At 42.3% G+C, this 26,814-nt stretch overlaps 4 protein-coding genes and 2 non-coding genes across 9 annotated transcripts; 5 read left to right on the top strand and 1 right to left on the bottom strand.

The window, feature by feature from the left end:
• Nucleotides 1-1,088: 1,088 nt before the first annotated feature.
• LOC135485712 (IQ motif and ankyrin repeat domain-containing protein 1-like) lies at nucleotides 1,089-3,575 on the top strand. Its single transcript, XM_064768106.1, has 5 exons — nucleotides 1,089-1,305; nucleotides 1,753-1,849; nucleotides 2,193-2,330; nucleotides 2,707-2,841; nucleotides 3,114-3,575. Exons 1-5 carry the CDS (start codon nucleotides 1,161-1,163, stop codon nucleotides 3,268-3,270), a joined length of 672 nt encoding a protein of 223 aa, XP_064624176.1. The 5' UTR covers nucleotides 1,089-1,160; the 3' UTR covers nucleotides 3,271-3,575.
• A 444-nt stretch (nucleotides 3,576-4,019) lies between these two features.
• LOC135484411 (uncharacterized) lies at nucleotides 4,020-6,290 on the top strand. Its single transcript, XM_064765833.1, has 3 exons — nucleotides 4,020-4,138; nucleotides 4,568-4,784; nucleotides 5,031-6,290. The coding sequence occupies exons 1-3, from the start codon at nucleotides 4,073-4,075 to the stop codon at nucleotides 5,975-5,977; spliced, it is 1,230 nt and encodes a 409-aa protein (XP_064621903.1). The 5' UTR covers nucleotides 4,020-4,072; the 3' UTR covers nucleotides 5,978-6,290.
• Nucleotides 6,291-6,381: 91 nt separating this feature from the next.
• LOC135484412 (FMRFamide receptor-like) lies at nucleotides 6,382-12,953 on the bottom strand. 3 transcript variants are annotated; one of them, XM_064765836.1, is made up of 3 exons: nucleotides 12,930-12,953; nucleotides 11,425-12,385; nucleotides 6,382-8,763 (listed from the first exon to the last, which is right to left on the bottom strand). In XM_064765836.1, the coding sequence occupies exon 3, from the start codon at nucleotides 8,746-8,748 to the stop codon at nucleotides 7,591-7,593; it is 1,158 nt and encodes a 385-aa protein (XP_064621906.1). In that variant the 5' UTR covers nucleotides 8,749-8,763; nucleotides 11,425-12,385; nucleotides 12,930-12,953; the 3' UTR covers nucleotides 6,382-7,590. The 3 variants fall into 3 exon arrangements, with proteins under 3 accessions (XP_064621906.1, XP_064621905.1, XP_064621904.1); XM_064765835.1 differs by lacking the exon at nucleotides 12,930-12,953 and having other exon boundaries at nucleotides 11,425-12,543; XM_064765834.1 differs by lacking the exons at nucleotides 11,425-12,385; nucleotides 12,930-12,953 and adding an exon at nucleotides 9,099-9,407.
• A 3,125-nt stretch (nucleotides 12,954-16,078) lies between these two features.
• LOC135485205 (blastula protease 10-like) lies at nucleotides 16,079-26,344 on the top strand. 2 transcript variants are annotated; one of them, XM_064767020.1, is made up of 11 exons: nucleotides 16,079-16,238; nucleotides 21,157-21,225; nucleotides 21,523-21,745; nucleotides 22,000-22,135; nucleotides 22,509-22,578; nucleotides 22,896-23,099; nucleotides 23,584-23,710; nucleotides 23,943-24,062; nucleotides 24,456-24,553; nucleotides 24,937-25,192; nucleotides 25,400-26,344. In XM_064767020.1, the coding sequence occupies exons 1-11, from the start codon at nucleotides 16,155-16,157 to the stop codon at nucleotides 25,567-25,569; spliced, it is 1,557 nt and encodes a 518-aa protein (XP_064623090.1). In that variant the 5' UTR covers nucleotides 16,079-16,154; the 3' UTR covers nucleotides 25,570-26,344. The 2 variants fall into 2 exon arrangements, with proteins under 2 accessions (XP_064623090.1, XP_064623091.1); XM_064767021.1 differs by lacking the exon at nucleotides 16,079-16,238 and adding an exon at nucleotides 19,199-19,368.
• On the top strand, nucleotides 17,505-17,577 carry Trnak-uuu (transfer RNA lysine (anticodon UUU)). The gene has a single exon. It is a non-coding gene; the product is annotated as a tRNA-Lys (tRNA).
• Trnak-uuu (transfer RNA lysine (anticodon UUU)) lies at nucleotides 17,660-17,732 on the top strand. The gene has a single exon. It is a non-coding gene; the product is annotated as a tRNA-Lys (tRNA).
• Nucleotides 26,345-26,814: the final 470 nt, after the last annotated feature.

The following is a 26,814-nucleotide window of genomic DNA, read 5'->3' as shown; positions in this document are numbered from 1 at the left end:
ATTCCGAAAAAAATCATAATCCAGCTGCGCCGAAATCGGTAGTGATATCACCTATAATAAGTTACTCAAGGCCAACCAGATGCAAAGTTAGCTTCACATGATTCAACTTCGAATTATACATGGAAAACGAGTATCACTTGTACATGTGCATATTCATCAAATTCGATGCTGTACGTAAGAGATACATGTAGCCTTTTCGACACTCAGATACATGTAACCTCGTTCATTAACTAAAAAATGTTATGTGTACATCAGAATGCCATTGTTTTTCATACAATGTAGCATATTGATGCATTTTAATTGAATGTCACTTGTAACCAGTTTTACCAATAAACAACAATATAAGTCGTTAATAACTGATGCCGTATTGTTTTATTCATTTATTAAAACGTCGGTCATGTAGAGATCTAGAAATAGTATTTTCTAGAAATCTTCTTTTATCCGAAAATTGCAATATATAATCGGACGATCCTTAGTTACCGCCTACAAAGCGACCGCGCATCCACTAAAATGCATCTGAGAGATGTTCTTGGTTAAGTAGAAAACGATATCCGCTGTAATAAGCTAAAAGATCTTTCTGACTGCTCTATGGGGAATCAGTATTCGTAACAATCTGTTCCAATTGATCGCCAAATTTGGTGTTATTTTCATCAATATATCGTTACTTCTCTTAACGCATGTGCTTGGTTTTGGGTTGTCTAGTTTCTATCGTCGATATGTAGGAGGCCAGTAAGGAATATTTGACATTCGTTTGTTGCATTTGTTCATCACCACTGGATCTTTGTTGACAGTGTTACCCATTTCACAATCGAGTGAGCTTACAAGGCTATGCCATCTAGGCGTTCGATCGATAGTTAACGTATTGAGGCACCAATAGCCTTTAAGGGTAGTAGCTGGGTCAACCATAGTACGGGGTATAGATTGCTGACGAATGTGTTACTTTGTGTTATTTGCGCTCGGTAATCCTTGCTTTACCAACAGCGATAGCAAACAGGCCTTATATTGGCACAGTTCATGCATGGTATTCATACAAAAAGCTTTTTTCATACTAAGTCTAATAATTCTGTAATTGCTTATTAGTGGCATGAGGTAAAGGTTTTGCATTGATATTCTCAACCAGTGACATTTTAAGAGACACAGGGGACAGAGGAACAAACGATATGCCACCCAAACCAGCTCCAGCGAAAGGCGCCACTGCCAAGAAGGCTGCTCCGGCCAAGGTTCCTGCTGCTAAACCAGTAGCGAAGAATGCAGCTCCTGCGAAGGCAGCTCCTGCAAAGGCACCCGCTGCAGCACCAAAACAAGGTATGCTAAACATATTACTCAAGATGTAGGCCTGTCAATAAACTTGGAAACCACAAACAACCGATATGGTAAGGGCGTCCAGACGCCGTGACGTACAGGAGGTTCAACAGAGTGTCGTAGCGACACGAGATGCATGTAGCCTACGTACGCAGACATAGTCGCTGTAAACCAAACGAAGAGAGGAAACAAATCTTCTGTGTTCAAACGAGATGAGTGATGTCGATTCCTTTTCCCAAGGATTGTCAGACCTCATCGTGACACAGGCAATTGAAACAAGTAAGGCGAATGTCACCACCATGATGAGTAAAGAACGTCAAAAAGAGTAAAAGCGAAAGCAGAATCATTGCCCATTGATATTCGGCCTCCAAGTCCACACGAGCTGTTGCAAGTGTTGGTATTCCATCAAATTGATGAGGTACTTATTTTGGTCCTGTCTTATATTTTCAGAGAAACCCAAGGAATCATTGGTAATGATGGGAGTTGAGATTGGACTAAAAGCACTTGCTAACACTCTTGATAGTGACGAATTGAAATCTTCGGGACGGTAAGTCCTCCTGTTTTTTGTGTTCTTCCCGGACACATCCCTTCAGGACCCTCGCTGACCAACCAACATGCTGCCTATCGTCCTGTTGCTTTGGTGGTTTCTCTTCCAAACTGACCAGTTTTGCGACCCCTACGAACGACAAATTACAATTACAGTCTGCGAAGGTCTGTCGTCCAAAGTCCTGTGCATAAATCGTCTACTAAACTAAGTTGTAGCCTACTGTACGAGGAATTTGAGATATGAAAAAACGTCGTCAATAAAGTATATTGAAATACTTCATACAATGATACAAATGTAAGTGAGTTTTGGCTGAGTATGATTCAATTTTGATGCTTACTTCCAGGTGGCCACTCATCATCGACCAATCTGGTAACGCCGTCACTTTCCTAAAGTACCGCGACACAAATGTGCTGTTCGCGGCAGCACCCGCCTTGGACATGCAGGGACCTCCTATCAGAAGAGCTGTAATGGGCTCTATCAGGTATGTGGATCATCCGGTAAAAGAACTGCTTAAATTCTGCATGCCATCGCATCTTGTGTGGAAACTGGATCTGAACTTCGGAAAATCATTGCTATCCCTTCGCTCAATCTTGATATCATCAGCAGTTCTAGCCTGTCATAAACTATTACTTATGACATTTTTTCTGGTTCTAGGGCCTACATGTATATATATGGAGGAAGGTCAAGTTCATGGGGTAAATCCACACTCCAGACACTGTCCAAACAAACTTACTTACAGTTACAATATCTTTAACTGCAGAGACGCAATCGTCGATACTTCGGTTTCCTTTGATGAAACTTGCTATGCAAGTTGGCGCATTTTTTGACACGTATCCTTCTCATCGTTCTCTTCCCAGGTTTGGCAAACCATTGGTTATCAATATGGAGGAGAGCGATGACTTCGATAAATTGACGCAAGACTTTGATAAGGTGCTTGTGGTCAAGGATCTGATGGCTAAAATCATGGATAGGAGTATTCTCAAGGATGAAAAGTAAGCTTTACTTCCGAATAACTCTATTTTCGACCAAAAAGGCAGTTTCTAAAGCACTTTTGGGGCGACTTCCGGTCATGTTGGCCAATCAGGAACAATCCGGTTTTTTTTCTCGGAGGATGTCGGATCAGTAATTGTCCAATCACATACGGTACTTTTGTAAGACGTTAACTTTGTCCTTTCACACTCCACCAGTCCCGTTTCGCCGGGATGACACTAGTTATTTCAAATTATCTATCTATTTGATCACCATTTGTGTTCCTTGCTTTTAGCTACAAGCAACTTGTGTCGTCAGAGGATGGGGACGAGTATACTAAATGCCAGGAACGAGAATGGCGTGCTGATGACTTTAGTTTTGTTCTCGCCACCACGAAAGTTGAAGTGTCTAAGGAATTATGCGGACAGTTCTACACCATTCGCATCGTCTAGAATTAGAAGCTCCAATTAGAAGCTCCAGAGACTCAAGGCACAAAACGCAAGCTGCATAGTGTGCTAACTATTTCTGTCGAAATAGCAGAATGATCAATCCACCTGGCTACTCCGGTCCGTTCGTCCATCAACTCGTCAACCACTCCATTTATCACTAGACCTGTGTGGTTCTTCGTCATCCGCATCGTGATGAAGTAACCTTAATTTACGTGTATGTATCGCGTGGTGTTCTCTAAGTGAATAACTTTTACTGCTCTTGTTTTGATTATTCCATCACACAAATGTTTATATAATTTGATATCATACCGCTTGACCCTGTCAATTTAGATGTCATGAAGTCCTAATCACAGTTTGGCTCTACTATACTCTGGTTTAAATACATATACCGATGCATCCATGGTCTCTGTGAAATACAGATTTATGTGGCATTCTTTCATCAGCGTGACGTGTTCGAAAGTGCTCCCTCCCTTACCTTGATGATTTGTTCAGCTTGAATTGCTTTGTCTAATTGTCGGTCTTTTTTCAGTTTTGCTTGCAACAATTGGAATTAAACAAGTACTTCAAATATTTGGTCCGTGGTTGTAAATTTCTTCTGCAAATATGGGAAGAAAGGTCAATATTGTCGATTCAACAGGTTGAGGCTAAGTCCTGACCAAATTGAAACAAGCTATGATACAGGCCTCATCGCTCGCTTCATGAACACCAATGTAAATATGCCATTAATTGTAGTAAATAAAGAGAAAAACGTCGAGTTTGACCTGTAAGCGTCATCATCAGTGATTCAACAGTCTTGACTGGCAAAATGGCGAGAATAGGCGTACAATGTGTCGCTCTGTTTTTGGTGGGATTTGCAGGGATCAAAGCACAGGTAAGTCACAACCAACCTGCCGCAAAATTTTACCTATGTTGATGATTTGCACCCTGAGGGAGGTTTCCTTTAGGCAACATTCTTGTTGGAAACCTCGAATCGAATGAAGACGCTGAGTAGGCGAATACCACCACACTGATTGGTTGGTTTCATCGATGTTGCTATTTAATTACGCCCCAAAGAAAGTACAGCTCGGCGGCGTTGTTGAACATTTTACATCGAGGTACACACAGGCAAAAGGTTCCGTCATAGAATCTATAACGGAAGTAAATCATCATCAGATATCGACACTAAGCTTTTTCTGTACCGGGCATGCTCGTAGTTGTGCCAACCTCGTGGTAAAGGAGCGGATTATCTGCGGCAGTTTATCGAAGATTCACGACAATCCCCAAGAAGAAGCTGCTGTCAAAAGCTTCAATTTCTCTTCAGAATCAGACTACTTGTCAAAATGCGACTGTACAACAAGCCATCTTGAGTCACATCAAAGATGCCTTCATCAGTGGGATGGAGAGGCGTATGGCCAGTCCAATAAAGATGGCACTGTCTGTCAATGGCATCCCCAAAGACAGCATCCCGAGGGTGAAGATGAACTGGTTCATTACTGATCCTATCAATTTTCCAAATGCATCAAGATTCCCAGCAGAAGGTAAGGGCTCAGACATTTCACCCGAGAGGGTAAGAAACCCCAATTTTCGAATCGCGGGCTACTTCGCTCTTTACCTTCGCCTATCATGGCAAGGACATGTCCGCCGTTGCTCGACTTGAAGCGTCCCGCCAAGGGTGGGAATTACATAAAAAGTCCTGAAATCACGTACTTGAACTCCAAGCGTCTTCAAACGGGACTCGAAGGATCAAGTACTCATTTGTGTTTTTGCAATTTATTTAATTTCAGCTTATCCTGGTGTCACAGTGGACCCGATCCTCTATATTGCCCCGGGTCGTGGCCAGAGGGAACGAGGTGGCTTCTACACTCTAAAGTCGTCCATCACCTTCACTGATCGCACCATCGTAGACAGCTACATTCTCGATTTTGAAGTCCATGCCCTGAATCCCTGCTTCGATGTCAAGTTCACATTGCACAACGTTGGGAGACTGAGCATGCCTGACCTAGGCGGGTTTAGGATGGTACCAGCAGGGCCTCGCATTCACACTCTAAGCAACAGAGTTTATAAGCGGAATATGTTTATGTCGCAGACCTTCAACATGACCTTGGAATATCTGGAGGAGGATCAGTCGGGGAATAGAGCGGAGCTACGGAAGGAGTCATCGAGATTGTTCTGTGTGAAAGCTCCTTTCGACCCATCCAGTGAGTCTAATGTGATCGGGGACCAAAGACCCTCATATAGTTTGACAGATGACAGCTATCAAGTGAGCGATATGTGTTACACATTCAACAGCAATAAGGACGCCACAGCCCTGTTTCAGAACCATATCCTCCTGTTTGACAAGGGAACCGGCCCGACTCGCTTCACGATTACGATGACCACGTCAACAGAGATTGTAACTGCTCTTGAGAACTTGTCGCCATCCATCTACGTCAGGCTTGGGAACAGTAACCGAACCGATATTGCAACAGACGGGACGGACCAGGCGCCAATCAGTGGTAAGAGGTCGTACGAGGTATTGGTGATTGGCTACCCGACACCGACTGTAAGCATCGCCACTCCACGAGGTCAAGTTCTGTTGAAGACTTACATAAATGGTCGAAGCTACCATCGTGCCTTTCTGCTCCTACCTGATGTGAATATGCGGGACCAGGGTGTCTACCATATCAAGGCGAATAATACAGGAGGATTGGCGGAATTCACTTTTAATGTTCAGGTGATGAATACACAATAAGACGACATTCGTCAATTTTTCTTCGGTGTGCTGGTAGTCATCAGGGCAACACCCAATTCGAAAATTGGTGTTATCAATATGGCTGTCAAGGCAGCCATCTTGTATTTAGTCTCAAAGCTGTATCGGAGTGAGAGTCGGAAATTCACCCTTACCACTCTATCTCACCTTGAGCGACAACGAGCTGAGAACCAATGCTCGCTTCATTTTGGAGTGTTACGAATTGGCTCGAGTATGTGTATTATGATCGACATTATATGGATTTCAATTGAAATATACGAATAAAAGAGAGTAGTTAACTCGAAATATTTCCTCACATGCTTTATTTTGATGACGTGATATACATACATGTACTAATATTTACAATACTAGTAAAAACGTTCTCAAATCATAGCAAGGAGCTATATTGATTAGTCAAACCTGGTAGTCCGAATACCTGAATACTCGACTCTCCAAGGACCCCCAAGCGTAAATACTTGTAAAAGAAGTTTGATAATTAAAATGGTCGCCCTTGGCGGGAGATGATGGTACTTGAAACCCGAGCAAGGCCGCGACGAGGAACCGTCCAACCAAGAACATTTATATTAGTCAAGCCCTCAGGTGTGCCGATCGATATCATGATTGATGTCAAGAACGTCGTCGAAAAGGGTATTGAGACTTCTGTTCGGATCTAAATATCGAGTAATTCCTATCTTGTTAAAAATCAAACGACGGGTAGCATCAGCAAGCCGAATGTCATTGAATATCTTGATCATTCGGTAATACAGTACATTCTAAATGAACCATTTTAGGCACTTAGAACGAGTTGCGGTGTCATTACTAACATACAGACGAATGAAAGACGGCTCCTGCCATGCAATCGCCTATACCGGTTACGACATATAATGAAAGGCTAAACTATAAATGGCGATGAGTCCATTGGTTTGGAGTGGAGTCTCGGAACGAAGGAGTTGGAGCTGCAATGCACCGATCTGTGCACGGTATAGGTGTGCAATTGCTAATCGATCCAATTTTACTCCCTGCATCCAGTTAACTTGCATTCGAGTACAACGGCGAATCGCTCAGTAAGCGCGGCGGGCGTATGGGAGCATGATCAGTGGACGATCGCGTCTTTCCTTTTCGAATGTCGTCCCCCGGGCGAGTCGAGCGCTCGAGATAAAAAGTCGAGTTCTGGAGATAATACCAAAAGCAAAAAAATGGTCTGATATCCTTTACCAGCCACCGTTCGATACTACAGGGAACCGTATGTTAGGCGTCCATGACTACAAGCCTCAATCATGCAGTCAAGGACTTCTACCCTATACGGTTATACCCCGTTGCGCCATTCGTAGCACATTTGTGATAAGAGAGAATAGCTAGCATGAGTCCCGTCACCATTGTGACAATTACCAATTTATTATGATATTAGTATCACCAAGAATTCTTGGTATCAAGAAATTAATCAAAAATAAGAGCAACGATAAACCACAGCTTATCACGTCCAACAAAAAAGTTGCACCCGATATGGAAATTACATCATGAAGATAAAACAATTTAAAAATATTCGACTGTACATAGTTGTCGACGCTGCTATCGCAGAAAATATGTACATGCTCATTCTTCATACTGAGAAATCTCTATATCCTTCTTTCCTCGTTCATTATGGAGTTTCCGTTTAGTGGCATCTGCGAGCCCGATTTTGTTCCATTTGGGGCATTAGAAGAGACCGTTGACACCGATGCCGGGCCAGACATAGAAGGCTTAGCACAACCAAGCAGGCACAGGACCTGACGACGGAACTTCTCCCCAGCTAGACAGTAAATGAAAAAGTTGATGAACGAGTTTGTAGCCGACAATACATAACACAACCTCGATGCAATGTCTGCGGCTGCTGATGGTGGTACCCCAGGATTCGATTTTACTTCAATCAACAGAGCAGCGTTGGCTACAAGTGAAGGAAACTCCAAAACAATGAACGCGGTTACCACCCCGACGATCTTTTCAGTGATCTTGTCCCCTTTCTTTCCCTTGCCTTGTGCCATGTCACCACGCGCTGCCTTGGCTCGCCGTAACGTCAGAATGAGTTTGGTGTTCATGACAACCAGCAACGTTAGCGGAATTACAAAGATAAAGACAAAGTAAAAAGCTGTAATGTACACTTCAGAAAACAGTGCGTCAAAGGCCAGGTAAGGGACAGTTTTTGGTCTCTCGTAACCAAAGTATGGATCGTACACGTAAATCGGCCAATGATAATACCACAACTTTGGCAAATTGTACATTATCGAGAAAATTATAACAATTAGTAGGCCAATCACCGCATTCCTGTATGAACACCAAGTGACTGCTTTAAACGGCAGACAAACGGCCACAGTTCGTTCCGCTGTCATGTAGACCACGATGTAGATCGAAATGGTCTTGCTCAGCCAAAGACCAAAGCCAGTGAAGTTTCTAGCAAGCATGTGGAAGTCGTACCCTTCTTTGAATGCTAACGTAAAATCATAGACGGTCGGGACAACAAAATATAGGATGAAAAACAACAGAACAAAATTGTCTGCTATTGCCAAAGCTTGCATGAGAAAATTTGAGGAACTTCGGTGCTTTTCCTTAAACATTACCACGAAGGAAAGTGTATTCCCGAAGAATCCAAAGATACATATCGAGAGAAGAACCGGACACAGGCCAACAAAGGCGGCAATGTTCTTGCCTTCTGATTGTGGCATGAACCGCGCCCGATGAAGTGGTTTGAGTAGTGCAACGGTCGTCGTTATATTGTCATCGAAGCTTGTTTCCGCCATTTTCAATCGAATGTCCTGGAAAGTAGAGAGAAATGTGATTAGCGAAGGGATACATTCACTTTACCGTTTGCATGTATCATGCTATACCTACCATGTTTGTAGATGATATGGCGTATGCAGTTTACCAAAAAAATATCTAACCGTTCATCACTGGCACCCAATTTCGAAAGCGAACTAGTTCAGAATGATTTGTGCACGCCGACGACGCACTGCAAGAATTCGACTCTTTTGATTCGGCCGCCGGGAACAGTACGATCGAAAGGAACCCTTAATAATGCTTTCGGAACGCATTGAATGTCGAATTAGACGAAATACGGCAAAGAAAATGTGAGCAATGCTGATACATGTACATGTATATGCCGTGTGGTGGCTTGTTGCATTCCAAAAAAACAGACACACTCGGATTTTCATTCCTTTTTGGCTGCCATATTTCCAGTCGTCACACGCCTCTTCGTAAGGTGCAATTTGATCATTCCCCCGCCTCTTTCTTCATCAGTTATATTCAATATTGGAATAGGAAATTACTAATTATACGTGGAAGGCTTTGTCATTGATATTCATGAAGGAATGTTTGCGCTGGAGCAACGGACCGGTTATACCACTGGGAGTAGATCGATGCAAGAATTCCTAAATTCGATAGAAACGGCCGTCTGTATTAGTTTTTTGTGATTGAACAATGGAGATTGTGAATAATCAACAATCCAATAATTTCAAATATGTTATTTCAAACGCTCTAGAGATGTTATATTAGCAATTGGCAAGTTGCCCAGTCATTGTAAATGCATAATTTTAAAGAATTTCTTCAAGTTAAGTGTGTGAGGGTCAATATCATTGGGCAGGGTGGTGTGCTATCAAAAATATATAAGCGAGCTCGCCTTATTAATTTTTGGTGCTATAAATGAGGTCAGTGGACGGTGGTGATTTTGTAGACATTAACCAGCGCTCTCATTCAAATACTCGATACGACCGATTCTAAACCGTCGTACACTTACTGGAATAGATTTCTTTGAATATCTTCAAACCTTTGGCCCAACTTATATGACGCGTCTGGTACCTGATCAGCTGATGTAACCTTGAAATAATTATATCATTTCAAGTTGGTTAACAGTAAATCTCCAAGCCTTTAAACGGTTACAGGAAGCTTTTAGACGTTTGTCATCAGGTAAATTGCGAACTTACTCAACGCTCACTCACTTGGTGATTACTTAGTAAAGAACGCTGATATCAATGTAGTCTGGTCACGCAGGCATCGAAAAACTTGCAAGGAATATGGTTGTAAGTACAGTAGAACCTCCCCTTGCGGACACCTCTGCCAGGCGGACACCTCCGCATTACGGACATGTTCGTCAGTCCCGATTTTTTTTCTAAGTCATTTGCTTTAACCAAAACCTCGGTAGGGCGGACACCTCTCTACTCCGAATTGCGGACACGGCCATGGTCCAATCACCTCACAATTACGGACAGTAAACAAATTATTTGAAGTAGTTAATATCTATACAACTAAATGGAATATGTAGTATGTAAGCTTCACGACCCCCATGTTCATACACATTACACATGAATCCATTTTTTTGACAAACTAAATGGAATATGGAATATGCACGCTTCACGACTCCCGTGTTCATAAACATGACTGCACTTTTTGGACATTACATTCTGTTTTAATTATTATTTTTAATTGTTGCTCTCTTTATTAAAACAGAATGTATTGTTTAATTATCTTCACTGTGCATCACGTTGCCAAGCTACTGTATATTGTAACATTAATTGCAGCCTTATTGAGTTTTTTTGGTTCTTTTGTTGTTTTTTGTTGTTGTTTTTTTCATTTCTGATCGTACAGTGTACAGTTGTTGCAACTACATGTATTTACAAAGGTGCTTGAAAAGAAAAAAAAATATGGTTCACTATTAGTGAACACACAGGTATATTAACAAGTCATTTATCTCTATTCTGTTAAGGAAATGGTAATCTTCACTATCTCTTTTTATTAATAAATCACGTATCATTTCCGACATCTGTCCATACTCCTCTGTAGTCCTTTCCTCATTTACAAAATTTACAAAATTGTTTGTCCCCTTGTGCTTTAATAACAATATCTCCACCGGGGTTTGTTCTAACAACCGATGGTCAACATGGTCAATAAATGCAAGCAAGCTTCCCAACAAATGTATTAAGTGATTTGTTCAGTTAAGTGGATTGTGAGAGAGTGGCTTCTTGTCACGTTGCAGTGACACTCATGTCTCAAGGGTGAAGGTGTTAGGATGAATGATTAGGTTTATTTATTATGGAAAATATTGGTTTAGTATTAGTTCTTAGCGGTCTGGCTTGGTTTCGATTTTTTCCGGAAGTGAAGCAGGGCAGGTTTCGCACCCCTACGAACGACGAGGTTCGAACGACGAACGCTGACACCCGCGGCAAGCAACTAATCCGTTCAGATGGCGAGCAAATGACTTTAAATCATGTTATTGGATGATGATTTACAAGGATTCTGGGGTTAAACTAATTTGAAACCATGCCACCAGTAAGGATGTCAAGTGCCCTGGACAAACATTGCAAAGCCGTGGCTTTGTTACTGATAATTTTTCAAAAAGTTGTCTCAAATTAACATTACTGTTAAGAGTGCGCATTACTGATCAACTTTGATGGCCATGATTAAAATGAATTAAATGTACTCACCTTTTTATACGAATATTATACTTGATAGCGTAATTTACGTCGAGGACAACGTATAGACTTTGTCGTTATTCCTCACCATCAAAATTCTTTGCAGGAAAAGTTGCTGTCCAGTTTACCACAGCCGCATATATATGACCTCGCCAAAGAGCTGCAGTCACATCGAGAACTTAGTCTACCAATTGTCAATTGTCTTCGGTACCGTAAATCTTTGGTAGAGTTGGGTTCAGCACGTGTAAGCGGGTCTCCAACTCAGTTGTCCAACTGTCTACGATAATCTTCGGTACAGTTGGGTTCAGCACATGAAAGCTGGTCTCCAACTCGGCAGACCAAATGTCTCTGTTACTAGCACGTGACAGTTGGGTGCCGGTAATGGAGGCCGCAAGAAAAGCCCGGACTATAAAACCAAGCGATTTATGAAGTTTACCTGATGGGTCTATGTTGCCTCAGTTAACGACATATCCAAAGAAAGTATATTATGTTACCGTTGATCTAAAAGCCGTGATGGAATCCGATCGGAATAAGCTCCGACCATTGTATTCCCAGTCGCAATGAATCAGACATACGGAGGGACTAACGATTATATGATCCGAAGTAGTCAGAAAACCTCAAGATCCATCTTCTTGTAGCGTCCAATGATGCGCTTCGAATGGTTCTGTCTGTCTGTGATGTGCCACCTGTAGCGAATGGCTTGACAGATGGCGTAAAGTTCTTATCACAAGCGACAACAATCTCTCTCAATGACGGGAGATTTTTTGACTCAAAACAGTCTCCATACATTGAAGTGTACTGTTGGCGCATGCATGGTGTATATAAAGATACTGCAGGGAGCATGCTGGATGGTGAAATGACGGAAAGGTGAAGCTTTGGATGGAGGACGGCGCAATCCCGTCCAAAGAAAGATCAAAAACAGAACTTCTCGCATGGCGGATCCCGAAAGTGGCTGCCAGTCGATCCCTCTTTTCTACTTTAAACATTAAGCAGGTTTTGTAACTGTTACGAAGGCTGAGCTACGACCGACGAAGAACGAAGTATGTCAATGCATTTCATCGACGATGGCTTTTGAAGATTTCACAGATTTTACTTTTGCTACTTTGGTTATCGAGTAAACAAACTCTGGAAATACTCGACGACACCATACTTCGTCCTAAGGGTTGCGAAACATGATTGCATATTATGTTATTCAAGAGTGCATGGCACAACTGTCTCCGATGAAAGTCATGGGGCACCACTAGATCGACCCGCTACCTGACTGAGTAATCAAGCTGATCATGCTGGCCTTTTATTAAATGCCAAGCAAACGGAACGGGAAGACTCTGATGAAGACTGCAAACTAAACAGAAAGATCTTAACACCGCTGTTCAAAGTAGTTTTCCCACTCCGCAGCAATTTAGACAGATCGCATTCATCTGATTCTAACAGTGATTTTTGATTCCTTTGACCTCGAAGAAGAAGAAGAAGAAGACAAAGGAAAAAAGAAAGATGAAGAAGGTCGTGTATTAGCTCACCAAAAGAAAGGCAGAATCAGAAAGAATAACACCACGGCATCTTTGACAAGATCTTGAAAGTCCTGCGAGCTCCCGTGGAACCTGCTTCCTTCTTGTTGTTGCTAAAGCTCGCCGAGTCTTTCGGGTATAGATGATGGCATAGTGGATTGCGTTGATTTCGTGTCATCCGACAGCGATGATTGCACTGGCCTAACCTAACTTCCGGTAGGCACGGAGGTGTTTCATAGAGGTGCAGAGTGAAAACGTGTACCGGTAACACTAAAATCACGCTTGTGATATAATTCGATATTGCCAAACCAACACGTACTGCTTCCAGCGTGTTCTGATTCAAAGATGATAAACTCGTACATCGAGTTTGTTAGACGTATATTCTCTCGATATCCTCGTGCCCGCTCGTTCTTCCCTCATTCTGCCCCGAACAATGTTGTCTTAATGCAGATGATTTCAAACAGAGAAACGTCATGTGTCTGGATTTGTCCATAATTGTTCCACGTAGTTTTCGCCTGTTGGATGGAGGCACAAGGTAATCGGAGAAGATGATTGCAGTCATAATGTTTACACACCGTGACAGCCATTACCAGTGCGGTGACAGATATAATTTCTCCGCTAGAAGACTAGCTATTAAGACCAATTTTTGTTCCTGCATTTTTTTCGCTTCCTACGGTGTGGACATAATAAGAAAACTGCGCGAGTGTGTAATCACATTGCACACGAGGTGGGTCCTAAAACATTTTTTTTCTTGTTTTGCTTGCAACGTGAGACCAATGAACAATGTACACTGTATGTAATAGGCAGGAATAGATTCAAGGAAAAAATGCAAAAGCAAAATATGCATTTCTAGTTTGGCAATGAACTGCCGATTTTGGTATCACGTAACCAGAAGCCGAAACAATGCCTTTTTTCTTTGTATCAGATCCTTCATTTTTTTGTTACATACTGATTTCTTATACTTACTCCATAATGAACAAGATATTATGGAAGGATTGCCATCTTAACCAAGCGTGGTAATCGCTTCTTTCAAAGCCAGATGTGATTGATATCATTTGACAATCACGACAATGCTCCGGCTTCGGTCTTCCATCTACTTCAACAATGGCTTTGTTGAAAGCGCTAATGGTACCATGGTGAAGCTCTTTAGTTCATTCATCCTTACATCGACAGCAACAACAAGAGCGGGGTAACTCGATCTCAACTTGTCATTCGAAACAAACCACTCGTGACACTTGTTCATGGCAAGAGGGGGATATTGCCTCAAACAAGATACAGTGAAGGAGATACAGCCCATCAACAACCGATAGAGATAAAGAAATGAAGAAGTTGCTGTAGACTCAAGTCGTCATTCAATACGGGTGTGTCTGTAATAATCTTTGCCTTCCATGGTGCACACTCTTAGCCGCTACGTGAAGGCCTATCCACTCGGCTGGATAGTTTTTGGAGTACCCATTTCTGGTATCTCCAAGTCATACTTGCTAACTAAAGTGGCTACAAAAATGGTAACGAATGTTGTCATGCGAACGAGAGAAGTATGCAGTGCCAATGGTTGCACAAGAAAAAGCATCCTCCTGGTTTCTTCAGGATGAGTCGGGGGATGAGTAAGGGAAGTCACAAATAAACCTTTTGGCTGAGCAACGGCCCTGGCAAGGATCGACCTATCTGACCATGTTTGACTGAAATGAACCTGCCTTCCCTCGCTTTTCACATAAACCATTGAATATGACTGAAATTACTCACTCCGTGCCGTATTAACCATGTTGTCGGGTTAAAAATCAATCTTTCTGTATGAAAATCTCCCGTGGTCCAGGGCTTTTGTTGCTCGAGCTAACGAATCACTTATTACTTATCACCGCGCGAGAAGAGAACCATGCAGTTTCGGTCAATCGTAGCACTAACAATTAGTTCTGGTTGATTCGATATAATTGCAGTTGCTCTAATTGATACGGCGATGACGCTGCTGCTGGTTATATTTTGATCATCAAACTAATGGTATTGACCTTTATAGGAGGCAGATCATAACATATTTTTTTTACTGAGGATTGATGGATTTTTTGTGTAGTCATAGCCAGATGGTGATCAGGTTTGATTGGTCGATATTTACGGTCGGGCGGCTCCTAAACCCCCGGTTACACGACCACCCCAGTACCCAGACCACGACCACTAGATTGGGTGGTCCCAATGACCAAATCCACCCCTCTAACCCGACCAAAGGGCCTAATTGCCGTGAAAAGACGAATGCTGTCATGATTTCTGTTGATTGCGGAAAATTTGTCATGCTACAGATGAAAAAAATTTCTAGTCCAAATATTTTTTCACTTATTTTTTTTCTGCTCAAAATGAAGAAACATCAGCAGCCATAAAAAAATTGGCTTTGAAAATTTTTCAGAATTTTGAACTTATGGAAAAGTTCGCATTTTGTCCCCGGATTTTCAACTTCACTAACGCGACCGACCCGGTAACGCGACCATTCAACTTCGGTCCCATGAGTGGTCGTGTTACCGGAGTTCCACTGTATTCCATTGTTAGTCGTCAAGGCCTACATATGATAGATGTGAAGAGATGTACATCTACCAGGCCCGCAGGAACATTTTGGCCAAGGCTGAGACTTAATTTGTGAAGAGCTCTGACTATGGATGCCGATGAAGAAGTAGAAAATGTCCCCCTGTAAATAACGGTCTATCATTTTACTACTTGACAGCAGAAAAAGTAAACATTAGCTCAAAATATTTGCCATAAATTTCGTTGAAGCGATCGTTTTTTTAACCATCTATCACACCCCATTGAAAACTTAGGAAAATATTTACTGACGCTCAAAATAAATGATAATTACTGGATCTAACACGACCTTCGATGGGCGTACCCAAACATGGCCTATACCTTTAGGCGGCTTCTCATTTGAGAATGGTATACAGGCATCTAGCTAAATCGGTGCTTTGATAATTCAATATCAGTGTGTCCATTTGCGATTCTTCGCTGAAAGGGCCTACATGAACCACAAATCAGTGTTTGTTTAAGATGGTTGGGCCGCTTTATTAAAATGAAGCCCAAGCACAAACAAAGATATACAATAAAAAAATTCCCTGGGCAGTATGTATATGTTTAGGTAAACAGTCCTTGTAAAGAGCTTAACGGAAGGTGCAAATTGGTCTTGATTGGGTATTCCTGTCTCTCTGAAGGAGGACGTCGGATGGCCCTGGATAATTTGTGGTGAAAGATTATGATGGCTCAAGGATGCTATGGTTGAGAGGAGTTGCCGGTAGGATGGGCAGAATCCGGCCAAGGATGGCCGTCAATCTCAGGGAGGTCATCATGGAGGTCAGTAAGATACTCTTAGTTTTTTTTCTCAATTTTATATACCTGAAAGCTAAACGAAGCCTCTTCTAGCAAAAACAGTATGTCCAACTTTCGGTTGGAAATCTGAATGGCAGTTTATATAATATTGAATGTACCAAAAAAGTTTCCATGACAGACAAAAGTGCATGTCGTCCTGCCTTCGCTCAAGGCATCGGTACTTCTCGTAATAATCTAATATCAAGCAAATATCCGACACTATCGATACCCTATAGAACATCAATATTACATTATCTTCCCTCACGAGAGCCTTTCTCTTTTTTACTGTCTTCTTGCTTTTGAATGCGAACGATAACTTGTTTTGAGAAGATAATGAATGAAAGATGGTACTGTGCACGCAGCTACTGCAGATAAATTGTTTCCTGAAGCAGAAAACGATTTTCTTCTTGCAATTACTTAAGCCTCCTCGGCTCTATCTGATCTGATAATTGAATGATTTTCGCTTCATCCGCCTTTGTTTTGACGACAGCATCAAGTCCTGGAATTAAGTGAGACCGAGAACTCAAGGCAACATTTAAAAAAATGTTTATCATCCTTGCCGGCATCATTTTTTTCCGCTCGCATCAGATTTTGTTTGATTTTCAAATCAGTCTTATTACGAAATTGGCAGCTCGAGATGTGTGTTAAGAATAAGCGTTAAAAAATTAGGGGGGAAAAAAGCCCGCGCCCACATCATCTTCATTGTTTTTAAAATGATGATCAACTTATAATTTTTTATGTGGCCTTAAATATTGCAGTGGTAACATGAATGACACTTGTGAGTATACTGTCCGTATTGGCGACTCAACCACCTTGTCAAGCGTCTTATGATGACAGTATGGTTATTTAAAGATGAAACCAGAATGAGTCTGCTACTCTCAGAGCTCCATCCAAAACCCCTCATTAGCTGCAAACTAATCAGTTTTTGCTCCATCGTGTACTGATTAATTTCCAAGTTAATTTCCTGTGATGCACAACTTAGCATCATTATTAAATTTGATCATGGATTTATACCAGGTCTTTCCCTTGATAATTGTTAATGTGGCGCGCTTGCCGGAGAGTATAGGCACATTCGTCTCCTGGCAACCTAAACCTCACGCTCAGGTTGGGCCTTTAAATTATTTCATTCCACTTGAATTGTAAATATAAATAATTGCCTCATTTATTCAAACAGCTGTGAGAAGTAATTGATGTTACGATCGGAACTTCCTGACAGAATAATATTGCATTTTCATTGGTAAGAACCCAACAGCCCGTGTAGCTCAGTCGGTAGAGCATCAGGCTTTTAACCTGAGGGTCTGGGGTTCGAGCCCCCACGCGGGTGACTAACTTTTTGGGGCATTTTTACCCTACCTTGAGTGATCTGTTGAAGAGGAGCCTACTGACAACCAGCAGTAGAACCAACAGCCCGTGTAGCTCAGTCGGTAGAGCATCAGGCTTTTAACCTGAGGGTCTGGGGTTCGAGCCCCCACGCGGGTGCAATGTTTCTTTTGATCTTTGTCCTGATGAAGATATTTAAACTAATACTTTCATTGACTGCCAACACTTCAACCCCGGCCCCTGCTGTTTTATCGGATCACTATATCAAATACTTTTGAGCTTTCTAATTGAGAATGATGCGATATTTAACGCTTTCTGTGGGTTAGCGAGATGACCTCGGTAATAAGGATGACAATTTCCAGGATATTCTACCTCGAACTGACGAATACCCTCATGAAATGTAATGCTGATTCCTCAGGGTGATATTTTCTTGACATTTCTATCTCGGCGTCCACCACTCGGGATCGAGCTTCCTACATTCTATCTCGCAAACAGATGCGACACGTAAAATCTCTTCAAACATCACACGAGAGATTGATAGATATGACAACCGTCAATGTTTGCTCTGAAAAGCTGAAATATCTTACCCTGGTCACGAACTAACCCTCTCAGCAAACACTGCATGGTGTCAATTGCAAGAGGACGGAAGAATGCGATCACATTAATACTGCTATCGGAAGTTTCTCGATCAATGGCCGGCGGCCAATTGGTCAGGTGCAAACTATTCTCCAAGATGATATTCCTCTTCCAAGGGGGATAAGCAATACTGCCTACTTCTGCGCCGGTCAGGCGCCAGTCGAGTGACTCCGTCGTCGGCCAAAACGACAAAAATTAGCCCAACATGGTATTGATATAGGTCGTGGTTGAAAGTGGTTAACAACCAGTTGCAGGTACATGTACTTTCATTCACTATATACATGTACATGTAGTAGAACCTCTCTATTAAGGACACCCTTGGGACTGACAAGTGCTGTCCTTAATAGAGAGGTGTCCTGATTAGAGAGGTCAAATTGAATGGAAACAACCAATTTGGGACCAAAACTAGTGTCCTTGATATAGAGGTTGTCCTTAGTAGAGAGGTGTCCGCTAACAGAGGTTCCACTGTATATCAATTGGTCAATTCTACTTTATAGCTTCCCTGCTAACTATCTACATCCGAAAGGCGACTCGGCTTCAGTTCCCCTCTAACCAAATAAGTATCACAAACTACGACCGCGGGACGTTTTTTTGCAAATGACGATGTAATGAATTCCCACGCACAAAAGTCCTCATCAAAGATCATAGTCCACATCGAAACAAGGGAATAGTCATAATTTTTATTGTTCTATTGGTTAATGAAGCAACCATATTGATTTATAGTCCTTTTATGCAGATATTACTATGTTTATTGCAGTCGCGTCGGCCATTCTCTAATTGTCAGACCGAGTTTGGGTCATAGCCCGGAAACACCTTACAATACAAATATCTGAAAAACAAGGGAATACTTATAATCCATATTCATTTGTATTAATACCTAAATAAAAAGCGCTAGTTATTTGTTGCTCAATTGGCCCTCATTTGTTACCCGTATGTCGCCTTTACGTCATTAAATACCAGACAGGTCATGCTAACAGTTGCATGCAGTTTCATTGATGGCCTGGTGGGAAGAGCATCCACTCTTATCGTGTGCGCTTAAATCATCCGTTTAAGACTAACATCCTCGGAAACTCGCCAACTTCCACTAAAGCGACAAAGTCGCGATTACCGTTATATATAGATGCTAAGATACAGGGCTTAAATTCGGACATATAGACTGGTGAGTAGTTTTTATCGTTTTGCAACGCTGAGGTAATGATAAACTCAATATCAGCAGGAAAAGATTGGAATCTCAGTTTCTCGACATCTGGCAGCCATTTTGGATTTTGGTGGCCATCTTGGATTTGAGGCAAAATTCAGGGTTGCATGGGGTTCCCCCAAAGCTTATTTGAAAGTTTCAGGACCAAAAAACCAGAGCAATATGCTCTTTTTGGGAAGGAACAAATTTGCATGAAAAGCACATTTTTCGGATATGCCGGGGGGGGGGGCAAAATCCTCCTCTGCACACCCGCTTAATACGACCCTGATATCATCAAGACTTCATAAAAATACTAGTCTTGATTTATTCTGAATGAATTCTGGTGCAAGTGTCCATTGACACTGGATAGGTTTCAACAAGTGTGTTCCCATTGGAATATTCATGAAGCCCAATAATTGTGCCTTCCTTCCGATTCCTATTATTACGAGATGATTATTCCAAATCACGATTGTAATTAATGAAATTAATCGCCGATTTACCAATATAACCTGTTTTATACGGGAATCGTACCATGGTTTCATGGCATTAACCGCCAGTATCAATTTACAATAAGGTCTATAAGAAGAATTTAATGGCCCCAACATCACGTTCCGAACATCCGATAAATTGTTGTACTTTCGTTAAGTACTCCATCAAACAGTTGTACAGTTTAAAGGGGCGAGCAGGGCGTGAGACATGTTGGTTTTCCATATGAAAATGACACTCGATCCAGCTGAATCGTGACTATCTAAACAGGATGAAGAATCATCAATCTGCAAACGTAACTCGCAGGCCCATGCACTTATCATGTCAGAAACTTACAAACATCATTTAGTTGACTGGTCCACTGTACCCGTGGCCGCCATCATCAGAGTTTCAGTGTAAGTGATGTATTGATAAACGAAAAGAAATAACAAAAATTCAAGTTCATTTGAAGGTATCTGTATTTTGATTTGACTAATTATCACAGGGATTGATGGAGAAGAAGGAGGAAGTATCAGATAGTGACGGTCATGTCCCCCACTGAATGATTGATGGAGTAGACGATCACCATCCGTTATATCGGATGTTAGTTGGAAATTCAAAAATCGGGCTTCGTAAGGACATTTTCGGGACCCGTTAAATGCTACATGCAAAATCTGGGGTCGCTCAGCCATTCGGTCTGGGAGATATGAGTGCACAAACAAACACACAAACTTTTCTCGAATTTAGTAAGGATGTAACTACATCAGTTTGAAGGTCATGCCGATGACTCGTTAAGCTATACAATTAGATACGGTACTGCTTAGAAAATTGCTTTTTACAGCGTAATTTTTCACAGTTACATTCTCCCTATCATGTACTTCAAATCGAGTGTCATATCTTATCGCCCCAACTAATGGCCATTCAAGTTTCCGCATTTTCGCCATAAAGGCAAACTCAACGTCATTACCAGTAGGCGTCAGCCATTACCGAACACAGAATCCGGGAATATTTCCGGTAGTCTGTGCAACCCATAAGTGCTAAATTCTCTACAGTCAACAGAAAGAAGCCAATCACGAGGCTTACTCCCGTCCTTCGCTTTTGGATTGGCTGTATGGTGTCATTGATTGATTGATGTTGGTGAAGAATACGTTGGGCCAGTTCGTGTTTCAGTCGGTCCGTCATCGCTATATTGATACCTTCAACCACAGAGTCTAGTGCATGACAGGATAATCTGGAGGAAGTTCCAGGGTCTAAGTAGCCTACCACAAACTCCATCTCTTCATTCTTTGGTCGATTTCGTTTCAGAATATGAACCGCCAGAGCCTTTTCCTGATCATCCTTGGGGCACTGCTGGTATATCTTCTTCCACCATTGGTAAGCGTATATTAATGACTTTCAATTCTCACTGGAACTTTCATAAATGCCGCTTTTTAGATACCAGTGTTCATTTATTTGTTACAATCATTATATTACTTAAAGGTAATTGCATTGACTTATACTGGTTTTGAATAAAAGAGTTCCTTGCAGAATCATCGCTGCAAATCTTATCCAAATCTCTGTTCAACGCACTTCATATAGCACTTGTAAGTCCGTGACTTTTCCCAACTTGGTGAAAGTAAAGCATGATAATTCTATCATAGCTTACACATCTATCTTTATTTCTTTCATCAGAACACAGAGAAGACCCCGAAAGAGCCACCAGAGGAGCAGTATTCGCCGGGTGCTGTGGAGTCTGATATGATCCTCTCTCCAGACCAGCTCGAGGAGCGTCAAGAAGGAGAGATTGCGGCAGCTAAGGAAGAAAAACACAGATTGGTGAAGAGAAACGCAAGGAAAGATGCGTCGTATCACTGGCCTGGTGCTATCATACCCTACCTCATTGATGACAATGCAGGTATAGCAAAACCCTGGAATCGCTACAGATCGAACCAGTGTTACACTGAAAAGAGTAATGACAGTCGAGGTACCGCAGATCTCGGTCCAAATATCAGTCACGTGACGAGGTGACGTGAAGATTCAATGGTGTCCCGTGTCATACCAAAGTTTCTGGTCATACTAAGCCCTAATAAAGTTATGTTATATTTCTGCATATTTTGTCTGTTTTTGAGACAATTTATGATAATAATCAACAGTATCCCCCTCTTTCAGCTGACTACGAAGGTACGATCAAGTCTGCGATGGAACATTGGGAGAACCAAACTTGTCTCAGGTTTAAACCTTACACCAACCAACTCGGCGAAAGCCTCGGACACCATGACTACATTAGTTTAGAGAAAGGAGATGGGTAAGTCAGCCTATCCTAGTTCAGTTAGCAGAGTTTAAGATTATCTCAGGTCCGTTATCCTTACTGAGATTGCGATGTGAGAGTAGTATTCAAATGTCTGATCACATGACATATACATGTATTATATATCATGAATTGGAGATCCTACCCTGGCCTTTGATTGGCGAAACTATCTACCTTCTTTCTCGAAGCATTGATTTTCCCCCATTGCTCTTCCCCCTGCATGACGATCTATATTTTGCTGCGCAATGTGATGCTGCCACACTTTTTTAATCTGCCTACAATATGGATGAAAGATTTCCCTACCACTAATGAAATGTTGTTGAAAGGGGACGATAGCAAATTGAAATGATTTGAACAAACCTCGTTCCAGTTGCTCCTCTCCTGTTGGGAGACAAAGAACGGGATCTCAGACCATATCACTCGGTAGCTCCTGCAACTTTGTAAGTAAAGCAATGTTTCCAAATATGTCAATGCTTCCAACATTGACGCCAAAGAACTCAGTAATTCTGCGTTTAATCGATCATAGATTACTTGTTTCTGAGTTACTAAGTATTGCTGAAAACGAAGAAATACAAATTCTAAGGAAGGTCCACACTTATCCCGAACTGCCTAGTTCCAAATTGTTACAAAATCCATAGCTTTTAACAATAATGTGACTTCAAATATCTCGAGATTTAGCGCGCTAAATTGAGTCATCATTAGTTAGTGTCATCATGGTTATTGCCAACGTTACTTTGGATATGAACCTATTTTTCAGCTTGGCACTGCAGCTCACGAGATTGGCCACTCTCTCGGTTTCTACCACGAGCAGACGAGACCAGACAGAGACCAGTACGTCACCATCCAGACAAATAACCTCAAACCCAAAACCCACCACAATTTTGTCATGTATGAAAGAACGGAAGGGAGTGATTACCAGATTCCTTATGATTTGGGGTCTATCATGCACTATGGAGCTAAGGTAGATTATTAGCCTGCGTAGCATCGAGTCTTCTGTAAAAATTCCGTTGAGAAAACGTGTATACCTGTTTTGTTAGGTATTGATTGGTCATCTTGACGAGCTCGAAGTCATCCCTTAAAGTTTTTGGGATGGCAGAGATCAATGTGTACAACTGGTAGTCTTTTACCATTGTCCGACAAAGTAGCTGAAAGCAAAGTGCGTCTTGGCATCATCACTATATTTTACCAGTAGGCCTATAGCATAATCTGTTCTCGTATTTGTCAGCCTATCTCGAAAAAGTATATTCCATATATTAACAGGAAGTTAATTCTAGCCACTGATGTACTGTTTTAAATGTCTCCCTAGGGAAACGTGTCCTTAACAACTTTTGACGGGAGATTGAGGTATGGTTTTATAATGACCTATTACTTCAATACATCAACGATTAAAAGCGAAAATTAGTTTTCTGTTGCATCGGCTCAGGTATACGGCACTTTGTTTTCAGTATTATTCTAAGAATGGTAAGCTCACCATTAAAACTCAGGATTCTCGGGTACAGTCTGTTATTGGACAACGAGAGGAACTCAGCTTTTTCGACATCAAACTCGCCAACCTTATGTACAAATGCGGAGGTAGGTTCAGGTAGTCGGCTTTCGCAGAAGTATAGCAAGTCTTCTTTTGCTCATGATGACCTTAATTCAGGTCTCTATTTCGTCGTTGATTCCGTAGCCACAATAGCTGTTGCGTGATGATAAAACGGTGTCTTAGTTTTCAAACTACCTCACGATCATGAAATATTGTTTAACTTACAATTGTGACCCGCACTGCTTCATAGTCGATTTATCCTAATAACTGTCTTTCTAGATGGGTGTGACTTGAGCAAGGAGTGCTCCAACCATGGCTACCTTGGACCAGGGTGCCAGTGTGTGTGTCCACTGGGACTCACAGGGGACACGTGTACTGAAGTGAAGACCCTCACAGCAGGTGGGTGAGACGTTTTCGTGTTGAAAGTGAAGACATTTACATATTCTGCTGAAGCAATGCTCGACATATCACTACTGCTTATTTTAGGAAATTATGGATCGATAGTAGTTGCCATCGAAAATCAAACTAAGCTCTTAGTTCACACCCAAAAGCATTGGCACGTTTCAACGGATGCACTGCAAATGATCATCCTCCTTCTGCGTTCTCAATCTCAGATAAGTCCTGTTATGGCTGACCGTGAAACCTGGCGTCTCCTCTACTTCCTTCTGGTCACTCTACAAAACTCACAATGATGGACAATAGCGTTCGTGTCGCGTCTTCTGTAAGAAATGCTCAGTCGTGTAAACGATTTATTTAGTTGCTGCAGACAGTCTTACCATTTTTCATTGACAGGATGCGGCGGTGTGCTGACAGCTTCATCTGGAACCATCACTTCACCAAACTATCCCCAGCCGTACGGACAGAGTCAGGACTGCATATGGTTTATCCCGGTAAGTTAGTACATGGAGCCCAATTAATCGACCGTATACATGTATAGTGGGAGGGGAATAGATTTCCCGCTTGAACTTTTGCAGCTGCGGGTGAAATTGAAGGGTGTAAGGAGTGCATTATGCTAAAATTCGTTCAAGATAAAGGCCAAGTGGGTCGATTGTTAACGGAATCATCCCCATCCATTTGGTCAGATCAGGCACAACGTCAGCCTGCAAATGGGGTGTCAAGTGTGCATGGTGACAAAGATCATTTATGAAGTAGTTTCGTCACTGGAAATGGTCGGAAAATCAGGATCAACTGTTTAGTCCGGGGGATGTCCCCTCTCGGTTTAGTAGATGTGATTACGAGTGAATGATTCTGGTTGCTGTTGTCTGATTTTCAGGGAGGCCCCGGCAGGAAAGTGACCTTAACATTTGACAAGTTTAGTTTAGAGGCTGACAGCTACTGCGCTTATGACTGGCTGGAGATCAGGATACTTGGCCCACAGTTCCGGGGGCCGCGCTTCTGTGGTAAGAAACCACCAAACTTCCCGATAGAGTTAAGGAACGAGGGCCTCTTTCTACGTTTCCATTCGGACGATGCTGATTCGTATCCGGGATTCTCTGCTAGCTATAAAGTGGAAACTATAACTATGCCAGGTAGGTATCCATATGACGGATGCGTCGGATGATGCCTTAACCGGCAGTGGGAATAGTTGGCGCGGTAAAGATATATGGGATAATTTGCGTTTTCTGTGGGAAATCACCAAATATCTGAGTGTCACAAAATGGTGGAGAGGGACGTTGTAAGTTTTATTGCTCTAAAGTCGCAGTTGTGATCATGCAGGATATACTGTCTCTTTACAGTGAATGGTGGCTGGACGACCTGGGGAGATTGGCAGAAATGTTCCGCCTCTTGTGGTTACGGAATTAAGAAGCGGACTCGGAAATGTAGTGACCCCAAGCCCGCTTACGGAGGCGCTGGGTGCGAGGGTCGCCCATTAGAATTCCTCAAGTGTTCAAACGGCCCCTGTTGACGTTGTTCGATACAAGCAGACGTGGACGAGGGAGTTTTCCCAAAGCCCCCCAAAACGCCAGCGCGAACGCCTATCTCATTGTTCGAGCTCCTGTTCACGATGTCGAACAATGGGCAGGCGTTCATGTTGGACACTTCGAGAGCTTTGCGTAAACTCCTTACTAATGTTGTCATGTCTGACTGAACACGTGTTCTCGAGTAGTATGCCTCCCCATCCTGAGGAAATCAGGGGTGATCTATTCGCTTATCTCCGGCCCGCTGCACAAAGTTTGTGTGCAGGCCGGAGAAGCCAACATTGTAGCCCCTGATTTCCTCAGGATGGTGAGGACAACTGCAGTTATACATGCGTCCCGAAATTGGGGGCTTGCATTGGAACTAACTTTTTCCCCTTGTCCGTCATTAAAGGCATTCAAGTGTGTTGGTCAACCATGACTATCTCCTTTGTCCCTCCACCATGAGGCCTTGTTTCCCCTCATGACATCACTATTTCGGACACTCAGCGCCCCATTTCTGGAAAGGTGTATAGGCCTACCTCTTCTTGAACACATGTATTTCAAAATAAGAAGTTATCGTGTTGAACAATATCTCCAAGAAAGTAAATAAAAACATTGTTTTTTGTTGATCAACATAGAATTTTGTTGAGACTAGCTTTCGACACTACCTTGTCTTCTCAATCCTGTAGATGTTATAGTTAGATTGTGTCTGTGTATTTCATTGTTGCAAATACACTTCTGTCGGAAGTCCACGTACATGTATATTATACATAAAGAGCATAAAACCGCTGACTCGTTTTTTCTGTTTCTTCTGCAATAGCGCTTACTGATCGTACGAAATTCAGTCATACGGGTTTGGTTAGGCATCAGGCTAGTGGTTGTGCCATCTGTTGATCTTCGCGTTCGCATTCTCTTCAACCGATTTATTTCACTTTCACTGCGTGTCACCACGATTATAAAGCGGCGAGGATGTGTTTCTGCTTTGTGACTCTGGCTTGTCATCACAAGCATGACTTGGCCGGATGGGGTCACTAGCTTGCCCTGGCCAAAACGATCAGATGGACAAGCGACAATGACCGTCTGGCCTCTACATCAGAGCTTCCCGGCTCTGTTACAAACACTGACACGCCCTGGCCAGAGCCTAAGTCAGCTTTTAATAGGCAGGCTACGCACTGACCCTTATGCAATTTCGCAAGTGGAACGTGAAGAAATCATTTGATGAGGTCCATGGACAGGTCGGGCAAAATGGCCAA

Source organism: Lineus longissimus, chromosome 3 (assembly GCF_910592395.1).
Source record: "Lineus longissimus chromosome 3, tnLinLong1.2, whole genome shotgun sequence".
Lineage (NCBI taxonomy): Eukaryota > Metazoa > Nemertea > Pilidiophora > Heteronemertea > Lineidae > Lineus > Lineus longissimus.
Note: the sequence above shows the minus strand (reverse complement) of the source record. Positions and strands in the feature narration are given on the sequence as shown.

What these genes read in the sequence shown, in the direction of transcription:
- LOC135485712 (XM_064768106.1), top strand. Translation starts at nt 1,161, where the DNA reads ATGCCACCCAAACCAGCTCCAGCGAAAGGCGCCACTGCCAAGAAGGCT. An exon ending in GCTGTAATGGGCTCTATCAG is followed by an intron (nt 2,331 to 2,706) that starts GTATGTGGATCA and finishes TTCTCTTCCCAG; the next exon opens with GTTTGGCAAACCATTGGTTA. An exon ending in AGTATTCTCAAGGATGAAAA is followed by an intron (nt 2,842 to 3,113) that starts GTAAGCTTTACT and finishes CCTTGCTTTTAG; the next exon opens with CTACAAGCAACTTGTGTCGT.
- LOC135484411 (XM_064765833.1), top strand. Translation starts at nt 4,073, where the DNA reads ATGGCGAGAATAGGCGTACAATGTGTCGCTCTGTTTTTGGTGGGATTT. An exon ending in TTGCAGGGATCAAAGCACAG is followed by an intron (nt 4,139 to 4,567) that starts GTAAGTCACAAC and finishes ATTTCTCTTCAG; the next exon opens with AATCAGACTACTTGTCAAAA. An exon ending in ATCAAGATTCCCAGCAGAAG is followed by an intron (nt 4,785 to 5,030) that starts GTAAGGGCTCAG and finishes ATTTAATTTCAG; the next exon opens with CTTATCCTGGTGTCACAGTG.
- LOC135484412 (XM_064765834.1), bottom strand. Translation starts at nt 9,128, where the DNA reads ATGCAACAAGCCACCACACGGCATATACAT. An exon ending in CCACCACACGGCATATACAT is followed by an intron (nt 8,764 to 9,098) that starts GTACATGTATCA and finishes TCTACTTTCCAG; the next exon opens with GACATTCGATTGAAAATGGC.
- LOC135485205 (XM_064767020.1), top strand. Translation starts at nt 16,155, where the DNA reads ATGCTATGGTTGAGAGGAGTTGCCGGTAGGATGGGCAGAATCCGGCCA. An exon ending in TCAGGGAGGTCATCATGGAG is followed by an intron (nt 16,239 to 21,156) that starts GTCAGTAAGATA and finishes ATTTCGTTTCAG; the next exon opens with AATATGAACCGCCAGAGCCT. An exon ending in TATATCTTCTTCCACCATTG is followed by an intron (nt 21,226 to 21,522) that starts GTAAGCGTATAT and finishes TTCTTTCATCAG; the next exon opens with AACACAGAGAAGACCCCGAA.